The following is a 14415-nucleotide window of genomic DNA, read 5'->3' on the forward strand; positions in this document are numbered from 1 at the left end:
TTCCTGACCATCCAGGAAAGGCATTGTTCTCGGCCTCAAAGTGTGCAGGCACTCTTCCCATGAGGTCACAACACTGTCTGGTGGTAGCCCGCTGGCTCAGGCCATTGGGTGACCACACTAAGGATTTGTAGGTTTCAGGGGACCCCTCTAAGGGGTTCTGTGTGTGCACTTTCTTTTGTAATTCTGACACTGGAATCAGTGTAGGTTTAAAAAAATATATATTTATATTTTCAAACAAGTAAAGTACCGTACAAGCACAATATATAAAGGTACATCCCATACAGCACGTTACTACCTACAATGCGTTAGTATCCCAGCATCTGCATCTGGTATGCTACTGTGGTGTGTAAAACCAGGCCTTACATTTCTATCAATGATGGATCATATTAAGCGATGGAGGCTGTGCTGAGGTCTACCCAGGACTTTGTGAGGGAGTGACATGTACAGGTTGGGAATCTGCTATGCCCTGGAGTTCCTGCAGATATACTCCAAGTGGTTGCCAATTATTGTGTGGTCATTCTGTTGGTGGCTGCAGTTGTGCACATAAGTCGCTGTTTGTATCAGAGTACGTCAAGCTGTGCAGCCATGCCTTTACAGTTGGTGGGTGCTTACTACCCCATTTGATAGCCAGTTTTCTTTTAGCGAGCAACAGTGCTATCGCCACAAATCGACATGCAAACTTCAGGATGACAAGGTCACGCTCCCATGCAGCTTGCACACCTGCATCACCCATAGGCAACAGGGCTTTAGTTGCTTTATACATTTTGGACATTAGATGATCCCCATCAGTGTCCTTAATGAGTAGTGTTAGAGGTGAGAAATCTGAGGGTTCGAGGTGGTAGCTGGGGATTTGGGCCCCAAGCGTGCACTGGAGACTCCGAAGTATAAATTGATCCATCAACGGGGCATCTATAAAGCGATTATCCTCCGTGCATGAATAGAAGTGCCCACTCTGGAATAGGTCCACTATTGTGAATCAATGCAGGTTTAATATGCTGAAATGTTTGTTATCAAACACCCCATATTTCAGTGAAACCATCATGGATCTGGGAAACTTAAAATGATGATTGTCCAGCCCATGTACTTACTATAGCTTCCCTGGTCACTTACAAGATCCAGGAATTAACATGAATATTTCAGGGGCATATCTGTTCATGCAGATATGCCCTCATAGGATATATAGTGGACCATTCCTTAGGGCTAACGACTGTTAGAGGGGTGTCCTACCTATAGCTAATGCAGTGTCTGTGGGCATGGCACACAGGATGTGTGCCATGTCGACTCTTCAGTTTTTCCTGCACCAAGACATGCTGGCTGTAGTGGGAGTGTGCATGTGCTAGGTGAGGGTCCCTTAGGGTGGAACAATTCATGCTGCAGCCCTTAGGGATCCTGCTTAACCACAAGCCCTTGGTACCAGGGGTACATTTTACTAGGGGCTAAAGGGGAGCCAATTGTGGAAACAAAAGGTAAGGTTTAAGGAAGGAGATCTGGCAAAAGAGACCTGGTTGGCAGGGTCCCTTGGCACTTCCAGTGGAAATTACATCATTTTCCAAGAAAAAAAGTGGGGACTAACCATGTGCAAAAGAGGCCCTTTCCTACATGCTCCCCAAACGAAAGAGGATTAGACTAACCTTCCCTTATAGTTTCTTCATCATCTAAGTGGAAGGAGCTGAAAAGGCAATCTGCATTGATATGGGCAGTCCCAGGTTTGTGTTCCACTTTAAAGTCCATTCCCTGTAAGGATATGGAGCATGTTAGCAGTTTTCCCCTTTCATTTGCATTAGCCATCTGAGAGGCCTGGGGTCGGTTTGAGTAAGGAAGTGACATCAAAAGCTTCCCTCTCAATGACACTCCAACGTTGTTCCCTAGTTTACTAATGAAAGCCATTGGCTGGTCTTGACCATAGTCATTTATTTGGGATAGAACCGCTCCTATCCCATTTTCAGAGGCATCAGTCTGCACAATGAATTGCCTGGTATAATCTGGAGCTTTCAGAAAAGGTGCAGAGCACATTGCTTCCTTGCCTTTTGACAGCTCACTGTCCAGTTCACCTTTTTAGATATTCTTTTGGAGGTCAGTTCTGTAAGGTGTGCCACAATGGTGCCATCATCCCTCACAAGCTTCCTATAATACCTGGTCAAGCCAAGGAAGGCCCTGACTAGAGTCTGGGTAGTTAGAGCCACCTAGCCCAGAATGGTCTGGATCTTGGGCTGTAATGGTTAAACTTGGCCTCCACCAACAAGGTGACCCAAGTATACAACCTTTCCCTACTATATCTGGCACTTGCTTGCCCTGATAGTAAGGCCTGCACTTCTCAGAGCATCTAGTACTTTCCTTAGGTAGATCAGATGATCCTTCCAAGTGGAGTTAATTATAGTAGTATCATCTAGATATACTGCACTAAAGGATTCCAATCCAGCAAGGACTTTGTCCACCAAACTTTTAAAGTGGCAGGTGCATTTTTCAAGCCAAAGAACATCCCAACAGTTGGATTCACGAGACAGTGGCCCTAGTCATGGACGAGTCATGGTGAGACATATAGAAAAAGAGACAGTTGTGACGTTTGCATACAACAATGAAATGATACAGTTAATTCTATACACTGTTGTAATTGATGAAATGTCGCTATGTTACAAATGAAATGATTAACTGATCTTTTTCACTGTTGAATACCCACTGTGTTGTCAAATTGTACTTTTAATTCACATTATGCATGTTAGGTTGAATGATTGGTATGATATGGAGTCTGTATGTTGCAGTTCATGTATGAGTATGCTAGGGTACGGTAACTACAATGAATTGACTTGTCTTTGACTAAACTGTGTATATTTATGTCAAAATTCTTTTGAATTAGTTTCATTATGTGATTTTGTGATTTGTGAATTTAGTACTTTCATGAATGAATTATCACTTTTTAAATGAAAAATAATTTTTAAAAACAATGTCTTTTCAATAAAAATTGCCATTTCTAAATGATTTCATTATAGAAAGGAATAGCTTCTTTCTTGTGGGGTGTATATAAGCCACAGGCTATTCTTGAAAGAAATGTAGGTCAGCCTGAGGTCTTTCATAGTTTTTGCTTGATTCTCTCCCCCTCCTCTTTGACCTGAAATTAAACTAGGGGGTACCTTGTCTATCTTTATTAATTCCAAAATATATTTCATGGTTTCGCATAACAGATATATTTTACATCAGCTCAAATTTTTCCCTTTCGACTTCCGTTGACTAGTATAGAGACTGAATGAGCTAAAGATGATACATTGATGAACAGTGTTGCAACCACTCTATTCTATATCAAAAGCTCTACCATATCCGCCTAATCCCTACACCCTACCTTGAAGTAGAGTAAGTAAAGTTTCCTTTCCTTATTGCCCAGTTAATGAATTTGTTGGAAATAATATGTGGCGGTGGGTGAGGCTAGTGAATAAACTTGGTGTAAGTGCATTATTTGATGTCAACTTTGGTATATGGGATCCTTTGTGACAAACGGTCCAAATACAATCTATATAGCTCATTCCTTTCCCTGTAGTGCAGTGCATCATTTTCCCCAATGTCTACTTACAGCAGGCAGGATAATATCTGTTTTTTTCATATGTGAGGTGTGTTATGTAGTATCTTATTTAGTATTCATCTGGCTCTTTGGGGTCAGGGTAGAAAGAGAAAGGAATTTGGAGAAGAGAAGGGCCATTGGAATTAAAAATAGATAATTGTCAACAACAGCTGCCCCAGCTGCAGACAGTAGCAAAATACTTGAAGTGCTAACTAGCAATGAGCATGGCTCCATTAATTTAGCATAGCTCGCAACTTGACTCTATAGTGCATAATGCCTTACTCATTAATGAGAGGTAATTTATTTTTCCTCTCAAAGTGTCAAGAAAAAAAGTCAAATCAGAGTTTTTTAAATTAGGTTTTAGCCTTATTCTGCCTAATACATTTCTGCCACACAGTCAGTGATTTTTATGCGAGGCAAGTGTTGGTAAAGCATACAATTTTAACTTGTGACTCTCCTAATCATAATCAAATCGAACTCCAATGGACCTAGGAGACCAGTAATTTACTGCTACTGTGTCACACATTATTTACAATTTGTCTTTTTTTGTTTTTCTCAATACAGCTACTCCTGCTAGTCTACCCGTACCACGCACCAGGTAGGAGATAGCGGCCTGCCTGCGTTGGCAGAGGCTGGACCGTATTCAGCAGAAATACCTGTGGCTGGTGGTCCTGGAGGAAGAAGAGGCAGAAATAGCTGCCTTTCAGTCTCAGCTGGGCCCCAGTGTAGCGGGTCACATTCAGCCTCCCAGCCATCCCATTGCCGGCGTCGCCGCTAGCTGACCACAACTTCTGCTGCCCCCTGCTGCTCTGCCAGGCCATTACTGTGGTGCATCTTGCAGCCACTGGAGACTATGGAGAGCTGGCTTGTAAGGATGGAGCAGAGCCTGGACCAGCTCCAGACCCAATAGAACAATGCCATCTTCTAGTCCTTTCTTTAGGTGGGAGGGACTTGTTGTGGGTAGAGAGGGTGGAAAGGGAACTGGAACCAGATTATTTTATTCGTTGAACATTTCAGATTTTTGAACATTGGTGGCTGGGTCAGTTTGTTTTGGGAGGGGTGGTCCTGGTGTGGGTGGAGAGAGTGGGTTTCTTTGTAAAAAAATAAAGAGGAAACGTATGATATTTTATTGAAATTTTAACCTGAAGTAGTTTGTTTTACTTTTACTTTGCACTGCCGCCTTTAGTTTTTACACAGCCTGTTTATGTGTGTGTAATTGTATATTACAGAGCTTAGTTATAGAGTTATACCTCTCTAACTATCTTAACCACTGGGAGGATGCTGCCATGGCCTATATTGTCTACAGCAACCTAGATAAATGATTCTTGCATTAGCAGTTATTTACTTACTTACTATCTTTACTAGTTCACTCCACTCCATAGTTGTCTTACCTGAATATGTACTTCACAAGCTAGGTCACACTTTCATAGAGGTGAGCTCCAACTGTAGGATTAATCAGAAGGATTATCCATCGAAGGCAACTAAATGGAAATCAAAACACTGAGTTAGTGGGTTATATCAAAGCTTTACAAAGAATTGAGAACAGACTACTACATGATGACTCAACAAGAATTTCTGAAAGTGAAAAAATACCAAAAAAAAGCAATAGTAGGAACGTGAGCAATGGGGATCTATTAATAGTTATAAAATTCTCGAGTCTTAGAAATGGACTCAAAGTCTGGAGTGGCCAAGCTTAGGTTAGGAGTTTACAGTTATGCAACACAAGGCCTGAATGATGATGCTGACGACTGATGTTAATCATTCTATATCTAAACTATCGATCACTTTTATGCATGGGTGGGCAAAGTGGGACAGTGTGGGCTATTGCTTAGAAAATCCTGCAATGAGTTGTTGTTGCTTTCACCACATCCGCCCCACCATGTGCATGATCCATTGATGGTGTAATATAAGCCACATCTCAATAAATCACGCAGTACGGTAGAAGAGGTTTAATGAATGGATGTTAAAGTGGTTATGGGGACAGGTTTGACAAAGACAAACACTACACAAGGATAACATTCATCTGGGCAATGAGCAGCACATCATTCCTTATCAATCTGTTGTGGAAGGAAACAAAGGAAAGAGTATGACACAGTACACTTAAATGCATTTTAAGTTGTCCTTCTGGCCACGAGAACCAAGTTATCAGATATAAATGTTCTGTCTCCTAGGTTGGGCGAGAGCCCACCCACCCAGTTCTCCAAATATGAATCTTAAAAGAAAAAGTATACTGTATTGCAAAATTAGGGAATGCACATGCATTCTCCTCATGAATGCCCATTACTCTTTGGTGCCTGTCTCAACTGGTCCAGTAGGTAAGTAGGAGTGTTTAGCTCAACTTTCACTTTTCATACATGCAGGAGACTAGGAGATCTACAGATTGTAAAACAGAAACTATATTTTAGAGTCAAGGAGAAGGACCGAGGGAAGGTAAACCTCATGAAGAGTATATCAAGAAGACTCAGCGGCAGAGCAAAAAAAAGAAGAGGGGCCTCAGAGTTTCATCTTTGCCACTCACAGCAGCATTTCACAAAGCTGAGAATTAGGCCTCAGACTCATGGTGTCCCCTTGAAGTCAATAACTACTGGCTTCTAGCTGTTGATGAGGTAGTTCTGTGTCTCCCACCCTGAGTTGTTCCATCCTCCTCCTGACTCCAAGTAGCTCCATCCCAGACCAGTCATGACCTGATCAAGATAGGCATGTAGTACACTGCTGTTAAATTACAAGTAGAGAAACACAATTGCAGTATTTTGCATAGGTTTTTGTTTGCTAACTAAGGTGACTGCTCTGGTCTCTGAAGAACCAGATAAAAGGATAGGACCCAGCAAGTAAATCTGGCAAGGTGTGAAAGGGCCAATCACCTACAGAGAAAAAATGATCGCCCATCATTCAGTCCTCAAACATTGCAAATCATCCCAAGCATGTTCCCAAATCACAGTTCAGCACTCTCCCTTACTGTCTTCTGCCACATGAATCATCAATTATCACTATCACACTCCCTCAATCACCATAGCATTCGTTGTAGTTACCTCTTCCAATCAAATCACGGGTAGGTTAGGTAGTAGGTACACAATTCATCTTTGACACAGACAACATATTGGAATTTGGTATTAGCACTCTTTTAAATCAACATTCTTCTAGGGCAGCCCTGCTACTGCTAAGTAATTCAAAAAAGGATAGGCATGCAAGAGAGACAGGCATTGTCTTCAATGTCATGAAGGAATTGGGGAGGTTTCTTCAATGCACACTAGTCCAACTGCAATCCGGCAATATATGTGACTTAAAATGGTGAAGCAGCAAAATCTGTCACAAAAATAATAATGTTGCACTAGCTACTTTATTTCACAAATATAGAAGTTGAACAAGAAATAATTAAAAAGTTCAATGGAGGCACTGGCAAACTCAGTCCAGGAAGTAGAGTTCTTCCTCAAACTCAGGTGGTTCACTAAGAAGTTGGTCGGCTAACACACTTGATTCTGACCAATCCTCCTCCTCCTCCTGTGCTGTTTCAGGAACAGTGTAAATGTGTGGTATGAAATGTTGATTCATTTTGATCATAGTTGATCACGCCATGTTTTAAGGCAAGAGACTGGTCCTTCTCACTGTAACAACCACACCAGCTGCACTGAACACACGCTCAGCAGACACACTTGTTACAGGACAAGCCAGATACTCTATTGCCAGCCTGCTGAGCTCTGGCCATTGGGGTGTCTTCCATACCAATACATCAATGGGTTTTGATTCACATAGACTTATTCTGGATTATCAAGATTCTCCTGGAACATTCTGTGGATGGCTTAAAAAGACCGAGTCCCTGTCAAGTTATGTTGCATAGAAGTATTTTTGTATGACTAACAGAAGGATCACCTGCTATAGATTAGACCAGGCTAGCCAACATTTAAACAAAACAAGAAATCATAAGAATCATTCTTAGGGTCACTACACATATTGCAATCACATCTAGAAAATATGTTTAAAACTTTTTATTCATAAAAATGAATCATGTGCCTGGGGCCTCCCTAATGGTTACAATCTAGTACAAAATTTAAAAAACACTTTAATAAAATCAAAACAAGGATTTAAAAAACAGTTGACGTGGCGTTTCGGTGTACAGTCGTTTTCACCTTCATCAGGACGTTATAGTTTCTTTATTAAAATCTTATTCAATCTAGTAGACTATGTCTTATCACTTTCGTAGTCCTTGGTCCACTTCAATGGGTCACTTCAATGGTAATGTTGAAGTCTATGCCTTAATTTGTGAGTTCTCACTGATTTCTTTACGTTGGAGCAACCGTCTTAGAGTCTATAGATAGTCAAGTGGGTTTTCGGCGCGATTAAGGTCCTATTGATGCAGTCTATTGGTAAGGCTCTTTTGATTAGTGTTAGTCTATTCTTCCATTTAGACCTCAGTAACTCCTTGATCTTTCTCGGCCTCCCTGCTCCAACGTATAACCCGGAAGTCTTCTGTGGATGGTCATTGGTGCCGCCGTTAGCTCAACGTCTTTTGTCATTGCCACTGCACTGGACTTAAGCCCTGCAGATTTAAACCAATACAATGCATAGGTTGGGTTTGGTCCTTCTGTTGCTGTTGTTGCCAGTGTTCTGATTGAGGGTGTTGTTGGCTGTTGTGAGACAAAACTGCCCTCTCTGGAAGTTGAAGGTGGAACCCCAGAACTTTGAGATGGGATGCCAGGTTCCAGCCAGTATTCTTTCAAGTCTCCCGCTTGCTCAACAATCCACCTCTTGTATTTTGAAGCATCCCATTCGGAAAAAAAATGAAAATGGGCAGCATTTTGTTGTACAGTGGATCAAGTAGTGTGACATAGATGTACTGAGATGATGTAATTGTACAGCCTTCCATTACAAGCCAAGGGAAAGAATAAGCTCTCGACCAAGGCATGCGCTTCTGTTTTTTCATTCTGCAGCAGATGCAACAACGGGATAGCTAGGCCCATCGTACAGTCTTCCTTGCTAACTTTCTGTGTGAAAACCTCAAAAGGAAGTAGCATCTGTGTCAGGCATTTGACCAGGCCCCATTTGTCCACATCCATGACATAGATTTCCCAACTCCAACTGCATCATCTCCTCTTTGAATGACATAGTCATTGATCTGTTTGTACTGCTCAAAGACACATTGCAACATGTAATACGTCAAGTTCCAACATGTTGGCACCTCTTGTAAAAGAGCTTTAACTGGTTCTCTATTAATATGCTGAATAATCTGCAACTGCTTCCGGGCTTTAAAAGAATGGCTGAAATGAGTTCAGATTCTTCTGCAGATTGTCAGTGTGGGCCTGATTCACAGAATGAGCTTAGGACTCAATCCTAAACTTACTACTATTTTGGTATTCACAGCATGCACTTACTACTTTTGGCATTCACAGAATGAACTTACTACTTTTGGTATTCACAGAAGTTAGGATTTTGTATTAAGTTTGTCTTAAGACAAACTTAAGACAGACTTAAGACAGACTTAAGACAAACTTAAGACAGACTTAAGACAAAGTCCTAACTTAAGTTTGTCTTAAGTCTGTCCTTAGTTTGTCTTAAGACAAACTTAAGACAAAATCCTAACTTCTGTGAATACCAAAAGTAGTAAGTTCATTCTGTGAATACCAAAAGTAGTAAGTGCATTCTGTGAATGCCAAAAGTAGTAAGTGCATTCTGTGAATACCAAAATAGTAGTAAGTTTAGGATTGATTCTTAAGTTCGTTCTGTGAATTGGGCCCTATGTTTTTGGCATGGTCTTCTTTTTGAGAAACTCTTGCACCACCAGGTTGGTGCAATTGACCAAATACAGGACTCTGAAATAGCCACCGTTTGACATGGCCTTGACTATGTTACTGCCATTGTCCGTGGCAACAAATCCAATTCTGAGACCTCTGGGTTACAGCCATTCATACACCTTGCTCTAAATTCATCCAAGATATTTACAGCAGTATGTGATTTCTCCATGGCAAACATGGCCATTGTTGCATGGTACCAAATGCTCTCAAAACTTTCTTCAGGGCCAAGACCTACAGATATCTTATGCTTTACCCGCACAAAAGAGATCCAGTGTGCAGTGATGCACATGTAATCAGTCGCCTGACAACTGGTCCACATGTCTGTCGTCAGGTGAATAGTGTGAACAACACTTTGCTGCAAAGCTTGTTCAACCAACTGCAGCACATCATGATACAATGCTAGAACAGTAACTCCCACAAAAAAATGTGACTTTGTACCTTCCATTTCGGGCAGATTGCTGCCACAAATTCTAAGAATCCTACTCCTTCCACAAAAAAAAAGGAAGGAGGTCAAGCACTAACATTTTTGCTAGCTTCCCATCGTACAAACGTGTTATTCCATTTGTAGGGCCCCTCCTGCTTAAACATGCCTGTTATACTAGTCATATTTTCTTATTTTCTGGGGCAACTGATGCAGGCGTCTTCCAAGAATCAGATGGTGGTAGTAGACTCAATGGGCATTGTGGTGGGGAAGTCACTGTGTGCCGTGGTGTCTCCATCTCACTCTGAGTCTTTGTATGCCATTGTGAAGTCGCAGAGGTGGATGATTCTCTTGGCACACTGCTGGGGGCAGGGCTGCTTTGCTTGAGGATCTCAGCTTTTTCTTCATCATCATCAACTCTCACTGTGATTGGACTTGTAGCTGATGTTCCCAGGCTCTCCTCACCACCAGAAACATATTCAGTAATTTTTTAAGGTCCTTCTCCCACTGGATTGTGTGGTGTTTTTTCATAAGCGTTGTTTGGTCTCCAGTACCATAATATGAACCAGGCTTACCTTGACGAACATGCATGTTGCAAATGCTGTATACTACAATTTGCTCCCCCTGTGTGCTAAAAGTAAAAAAGTCCCAAACTGAGGAGAAGTTTTTCTGTCCCACTGCCAATGCATGAAGAAGAACTAGAGGTAAGTAGGCATGTCATTGTTTGCCTCTCTGCAGTGAATACATCTACTGAGGTAGGGGTTGGTGCAGGTCTCAGCTGGGGTTTGACAAATATTGGAGCTGAGGGTGCTACCTGTGCCACATCCCTTGAGTAGGTTGGACTCCTCTGTGTCACCTTCCACAATGACTGCCTCATCATCGTCATCCTCCCTTACCATAAGTCTAAGGCTTCCAAGAACATTTAATTTCCCTTGCCTTTCCTGTTATCTCCTGGACTCTGCTGGGGTTCACTCCATGTCCCTATCATCATCATCAGAACTGGTGTTTGGAGAAGTACACTTCCTTTTACATACTGGAGATCTTGGAGCCAATGACTCTAAAAGAAGATGTTCTTGCTCGGAAGGAAACTCAATCTCCTGTTCTACTCCAACAGCAAGAAAATTTACTATTGCTGGCTGCGACTGCTGTCCACTTTGCTTTGTTTCCTAAAACAACTGGGTACTACTTTGCAAAAGGGACAAATATAATTCAGTGTCACTGCTCGTTGGTGTTGTCAGAATTGCAGTGGCCACCTCACTGACAAACATGATCTTAGGCTTAGGCTGGAGTGTTGCTGTTGATGCCGGAGTGCTGCTCTCAGCTTGCTCCCCGGAGGCCAGTGCAGCAGGCACACAACGTGAATTTGATGGTCAGTTTGGGATCAGGAGAAAGGTTAAGCCCCAGGACTTCATTAAAAAGCTCTGGTTGACACAGTCTGTGTCCTGTTACCCCTGTTTGGCCAGGGACTCCTGTAAAGATTTGCTCAGGCAGCAATAGGTGAGGGACTGAGGTTTCTCTCTGCACTGCTTCTTTAATTATCATCTGCAGAACAATATAATACATGTGCATTGGACATGTCCATTCAGACACACCGAGAAAACAATTAAAATCAGGTACATGTACCCCTGTAAGGGTTGGTTGTGTGCTAAGCCTTGTTGATACAGCTTCTGTTTACTTACTCTTTGCCTTATAAGCCAGCTGTGATACCCAGGTTGGGTCCTCTTAGCCTCGCCTTTCATCCACTCAAGCCTTAACACTTTCATACACACTGCCCTAACCTCACCAAATGCTCCTCCTGTCCCGATGCATTGCCCCTTTTCCATACATATTGCCGTTGCTCCACCTCACACTACCCCACCTCCATAAGGCAGCACTTTCCCTTTCACTAATAATCACCCTTGGATAATGCACTCCACCATTTTCTGTTGTCCATGTGCTGATAACAGGTGTATGTTATTTCACAACTCAGTGGTACTCACTGAATCAATTTCAGAAGGATGATAGGCTGAAATGTTATCCTGTGACCTTCAGTTTGCACAAAGATCTCTGCAATGGATGCATTAGGCAGCTAAACTTTCAGTCATGAAAACACCCAGTCACTCAGCCATCTAACCACTACCACGTCCATCGACGCATTCACTCACCTATCCATGCACCTATGCACTTATAGATTCATCATTCTATGCCCACACTTGTCTATCAGTTTATCCAATGCTGACTTATTTTCTCAATTGACTCAGTCCCTCTGACACACACAGGTCAAAGTTAATGACACATGCAATAGATTTTGTGCTTGTGGTGCATTGTGGTGCAAATCATATCATGTGAATGTTTCCACTCCTAAATCTAGATTCCCAAGTGTCCCCAATGTACTAGTGAATCCTGCCACTATTGTTGGTGAGGAGGATTAATGAAGGTTTAAGGGTTCTCCGAGTGAAAGGATGCAGCAAGTTAAGAAGGATAAGAAAGAACGTGAGCTGGTCACATTTTCAGTGGCGGCTCTCACTGTGGTATCACAGATTATAAAGACAATTTGAAAGTTGCTTAATAAGTGATTTCTCTCAGTCTGCTCTTGGAGTTGGATGGCATTTCAATTGAATTGTTTTTCTGATTAACTGGAGGTCAATGATGGTTTCGTGAATTACAGACCAAAGTCTATAATCCAAGTACACCCCGGGTTGAGCGTAACATTTTTGGGCCAGATTTACGAACAAGTCATGCAAGGTAATGTAGCAAATGAAATTTCTGTGCTGTTTTGCGTGACATCGAGAGAAAAGAATTGCGCCATATTTACTAGGATATGACACATTTCCGCTATCTCCCTGAGCTGGCGCATTGTGTGCTACGTAGCACCAATGTAGGCACCCTTGCGCAATGGTGCACGGGTACCTGCATTACAGGTAGGATAGTTTTGCGCAGGAAGGTACACCTTCCTGCACAAAAACAGTCCATTGAGTCATTTTCCTTTGGTTTGTATGCTGCCGCATGTAGCACGGGTAGTTAGAGGTAATAATGAGGAGAAATAAAGATATTTCTCCTCGTTATGCCTCACTTGAAAAGGTGTACCATTTTGCCACAATCCCAGGTTTATTGCCCTTATAAAGCTGTGAGTGCGTTAAAATCCATAGGTGGATGCATAGGAACGGCTATGCTTCCTTCACCCATGGAATGCCTTCTCAACACAGAGTAACACAAGGCAGTGATTTGCGCTGCCTTGCAGTACTCTGGATTTACTAAGCCACGCAGAGTCGCGCACGGTGGCTTTGCGTGGCTGGGTAAATCCTATTGAAGGGCCTGCATTGTCTTGTGTGATGCAAGGCTAACACAAGCCCTTAGCAAATCTGGGCCTTTGCGTGGTAGCTTTTCTGCGGAGCACACAAAGATAATTTTCACCCAATGTATCCAACACATTTTCACCCTTAGTAACTCCTCTTTGGACCCAGGGCCAGCTTTAGGGCAGTGTGACTGGTGTGGCCGCAATAGGCGCTGGCCTGGAGGGGGGGCACTGACCTTAGAGGAGGTGCTGTGTTTAGCAGTAATGTAGGATTTAAAAACACCTTCCGCAGTGTTCCTTGTGGTCCAGCTTTCAGGTAGCAATAACAATGTCAAGATAACTCTTGTGATTAATGTTCCTGCTTGAGAGAGAATTAGGAGTTTTATCTAGAGGCAGTTTGGCTCAACATAAAGTAGCACAGAGGGTTAATATCCATGCTGCAGAGAACAGACCTGTATTTATGTGGATAGTAGAGTGGGTTAGTAAAGCCAGCCTTTCCAGCACTTTAAAACAGTGAAAAGTATTTGAGAGAGGGGCTATGGAGAGATAAGGAGCCCTTTTGCTGGGTGGTAGTGAGGGAATCCGAGAAGGAGGTCATATAGGGGGGTGGGAGGGGGGGTAGCAAAAAATATTGTCGCAATGGGCGTCACCAGTACTAACGCCGGCCCTGTTTGTGGCAACTGTGCCTGTGCGCGTCTTCTAACAGAGTTTTGGAAAATAATTTTACCACACTAAATTAAACATTTAAAGAAAACGCACGGGCAAGCCAATAAAAGCAAACCGGCTACCTGGGACTCAAGTCAAACACGCCCTGCAGCTGGTGCCAGGGCGTGTCCAGCGTCTACCAGGGCTGGTGAAAGACCTCGGCACCTCGAGAGCTGTGCTTGCTGTTGGAACTGTGCAAGGAAGCAGGCGGCTACAGAGAAGGCACGCGCCATGACTCTCACCAAGGAGTCACGTATCAAGCTCAGCGACGGGCACACCATGCCTGTGGTGGCCTTCGGCACTTTTGCATCTGAAAGCGTAAGTGCATATTCATGTCTGATTTAAGATTCTCTGAAATAGAGCGAAGCATTTCATTTGTGGAATGTTGTCCCTAAGTGCACTTTTACATTCTCTCTGTTCCTATCCTCCTCTACCACTCCACTGTTTTCTGTGACTTTCAGACTCTCTTCTCTCTTCTCGCTTCAACCTCGTGTCATATTTTCACATCTTACTTTATCGTTCTTGTTGTTTCTGTCCTTCATTTTGTCTATTTGGTTCCATCTTTCCCATTATCTTAGTTTCTTTTGTGTCCTTTCTATTAGCATTTTCAGTTTTACTATTTCACTTTCCTCAAGATATTTCACCTTATTTTTATCAACGCCCTTTCAGCTTTCTACTT

General features: G+C 42.6%; 2 protein-coding genes and 1 long non-coding RNA gene across 5 annotated transcripts in view; 2 read left to right on the top strand and 1 right to left on the bottom strand.

Moving 5' to 3' along the window:
* LOC144803926 (estradiol 17 beta-dehydrogenase 5-like) overlaps positions 1-4480 on the top strand; it is a 621787-nt gene extending 617307 nt beyond the window's left edge. Inside the window, exon 10 of the mRNA XM_078671888.1 lies at positions 4115-4480. Coding sequence (XP_078528014.1) covers positions 4115-4127 — 13 coding nt within the window. The 3' untranslated portion in view covers positions 4128-4480. The remainder of the gene's footprint in view (positions 1-4114) is intronic.
* The window catches only part of LOC144804246 (uncharacterized), a 467319-nt gene that overhangs the window by 285724 nt on the left and 167180 nt on the right, over positions 1-14415 (bottom strand). For all 3 annotated transcript variants that reach the window (XR_013605503.1, XR_013605504.1, XR_013605505.1), the window contains exon 4: positions 4942-5031. This is a non-coding gene — a long non-coding RNA (uncharacterized LOC144804246). The remainder of the gene's footprint in view (positions 1-4941; positions 5032-14415) is intronic.
* Positions 13894-14415, top strand: part of LOC144804085 (estradiol 17 beta-dehydrogenase 5-like) — a 182601-nt gene continuing 182079 nt past the window's right edge. The window contains exon 1 of the mRNA XM_078671898.1: positions 13894-14054. Coding sequence (XP_078528024.1) covers positions 13968-14054 — 87 coding nt within the window. The 5' untranslated portion in view covers positions 13894-13967. The remainder of the gene's footprint in view (positions 14055-14415) is intronic.

Source organism: Lissotriton helveticus, chromosome 1_1 (assembly GCF_964261635.1).
Source record: "Lissotriton helveticus chromosome 1_1, aLisHel1.1, whole genome shotgun sequence".
Classification (NCBI taxonomy): Eukaryota; Metazoa; Chordata; class Amphibia; order Caudata; family Salamandridae; genus Lissotriton; species Lissotriton helveticus.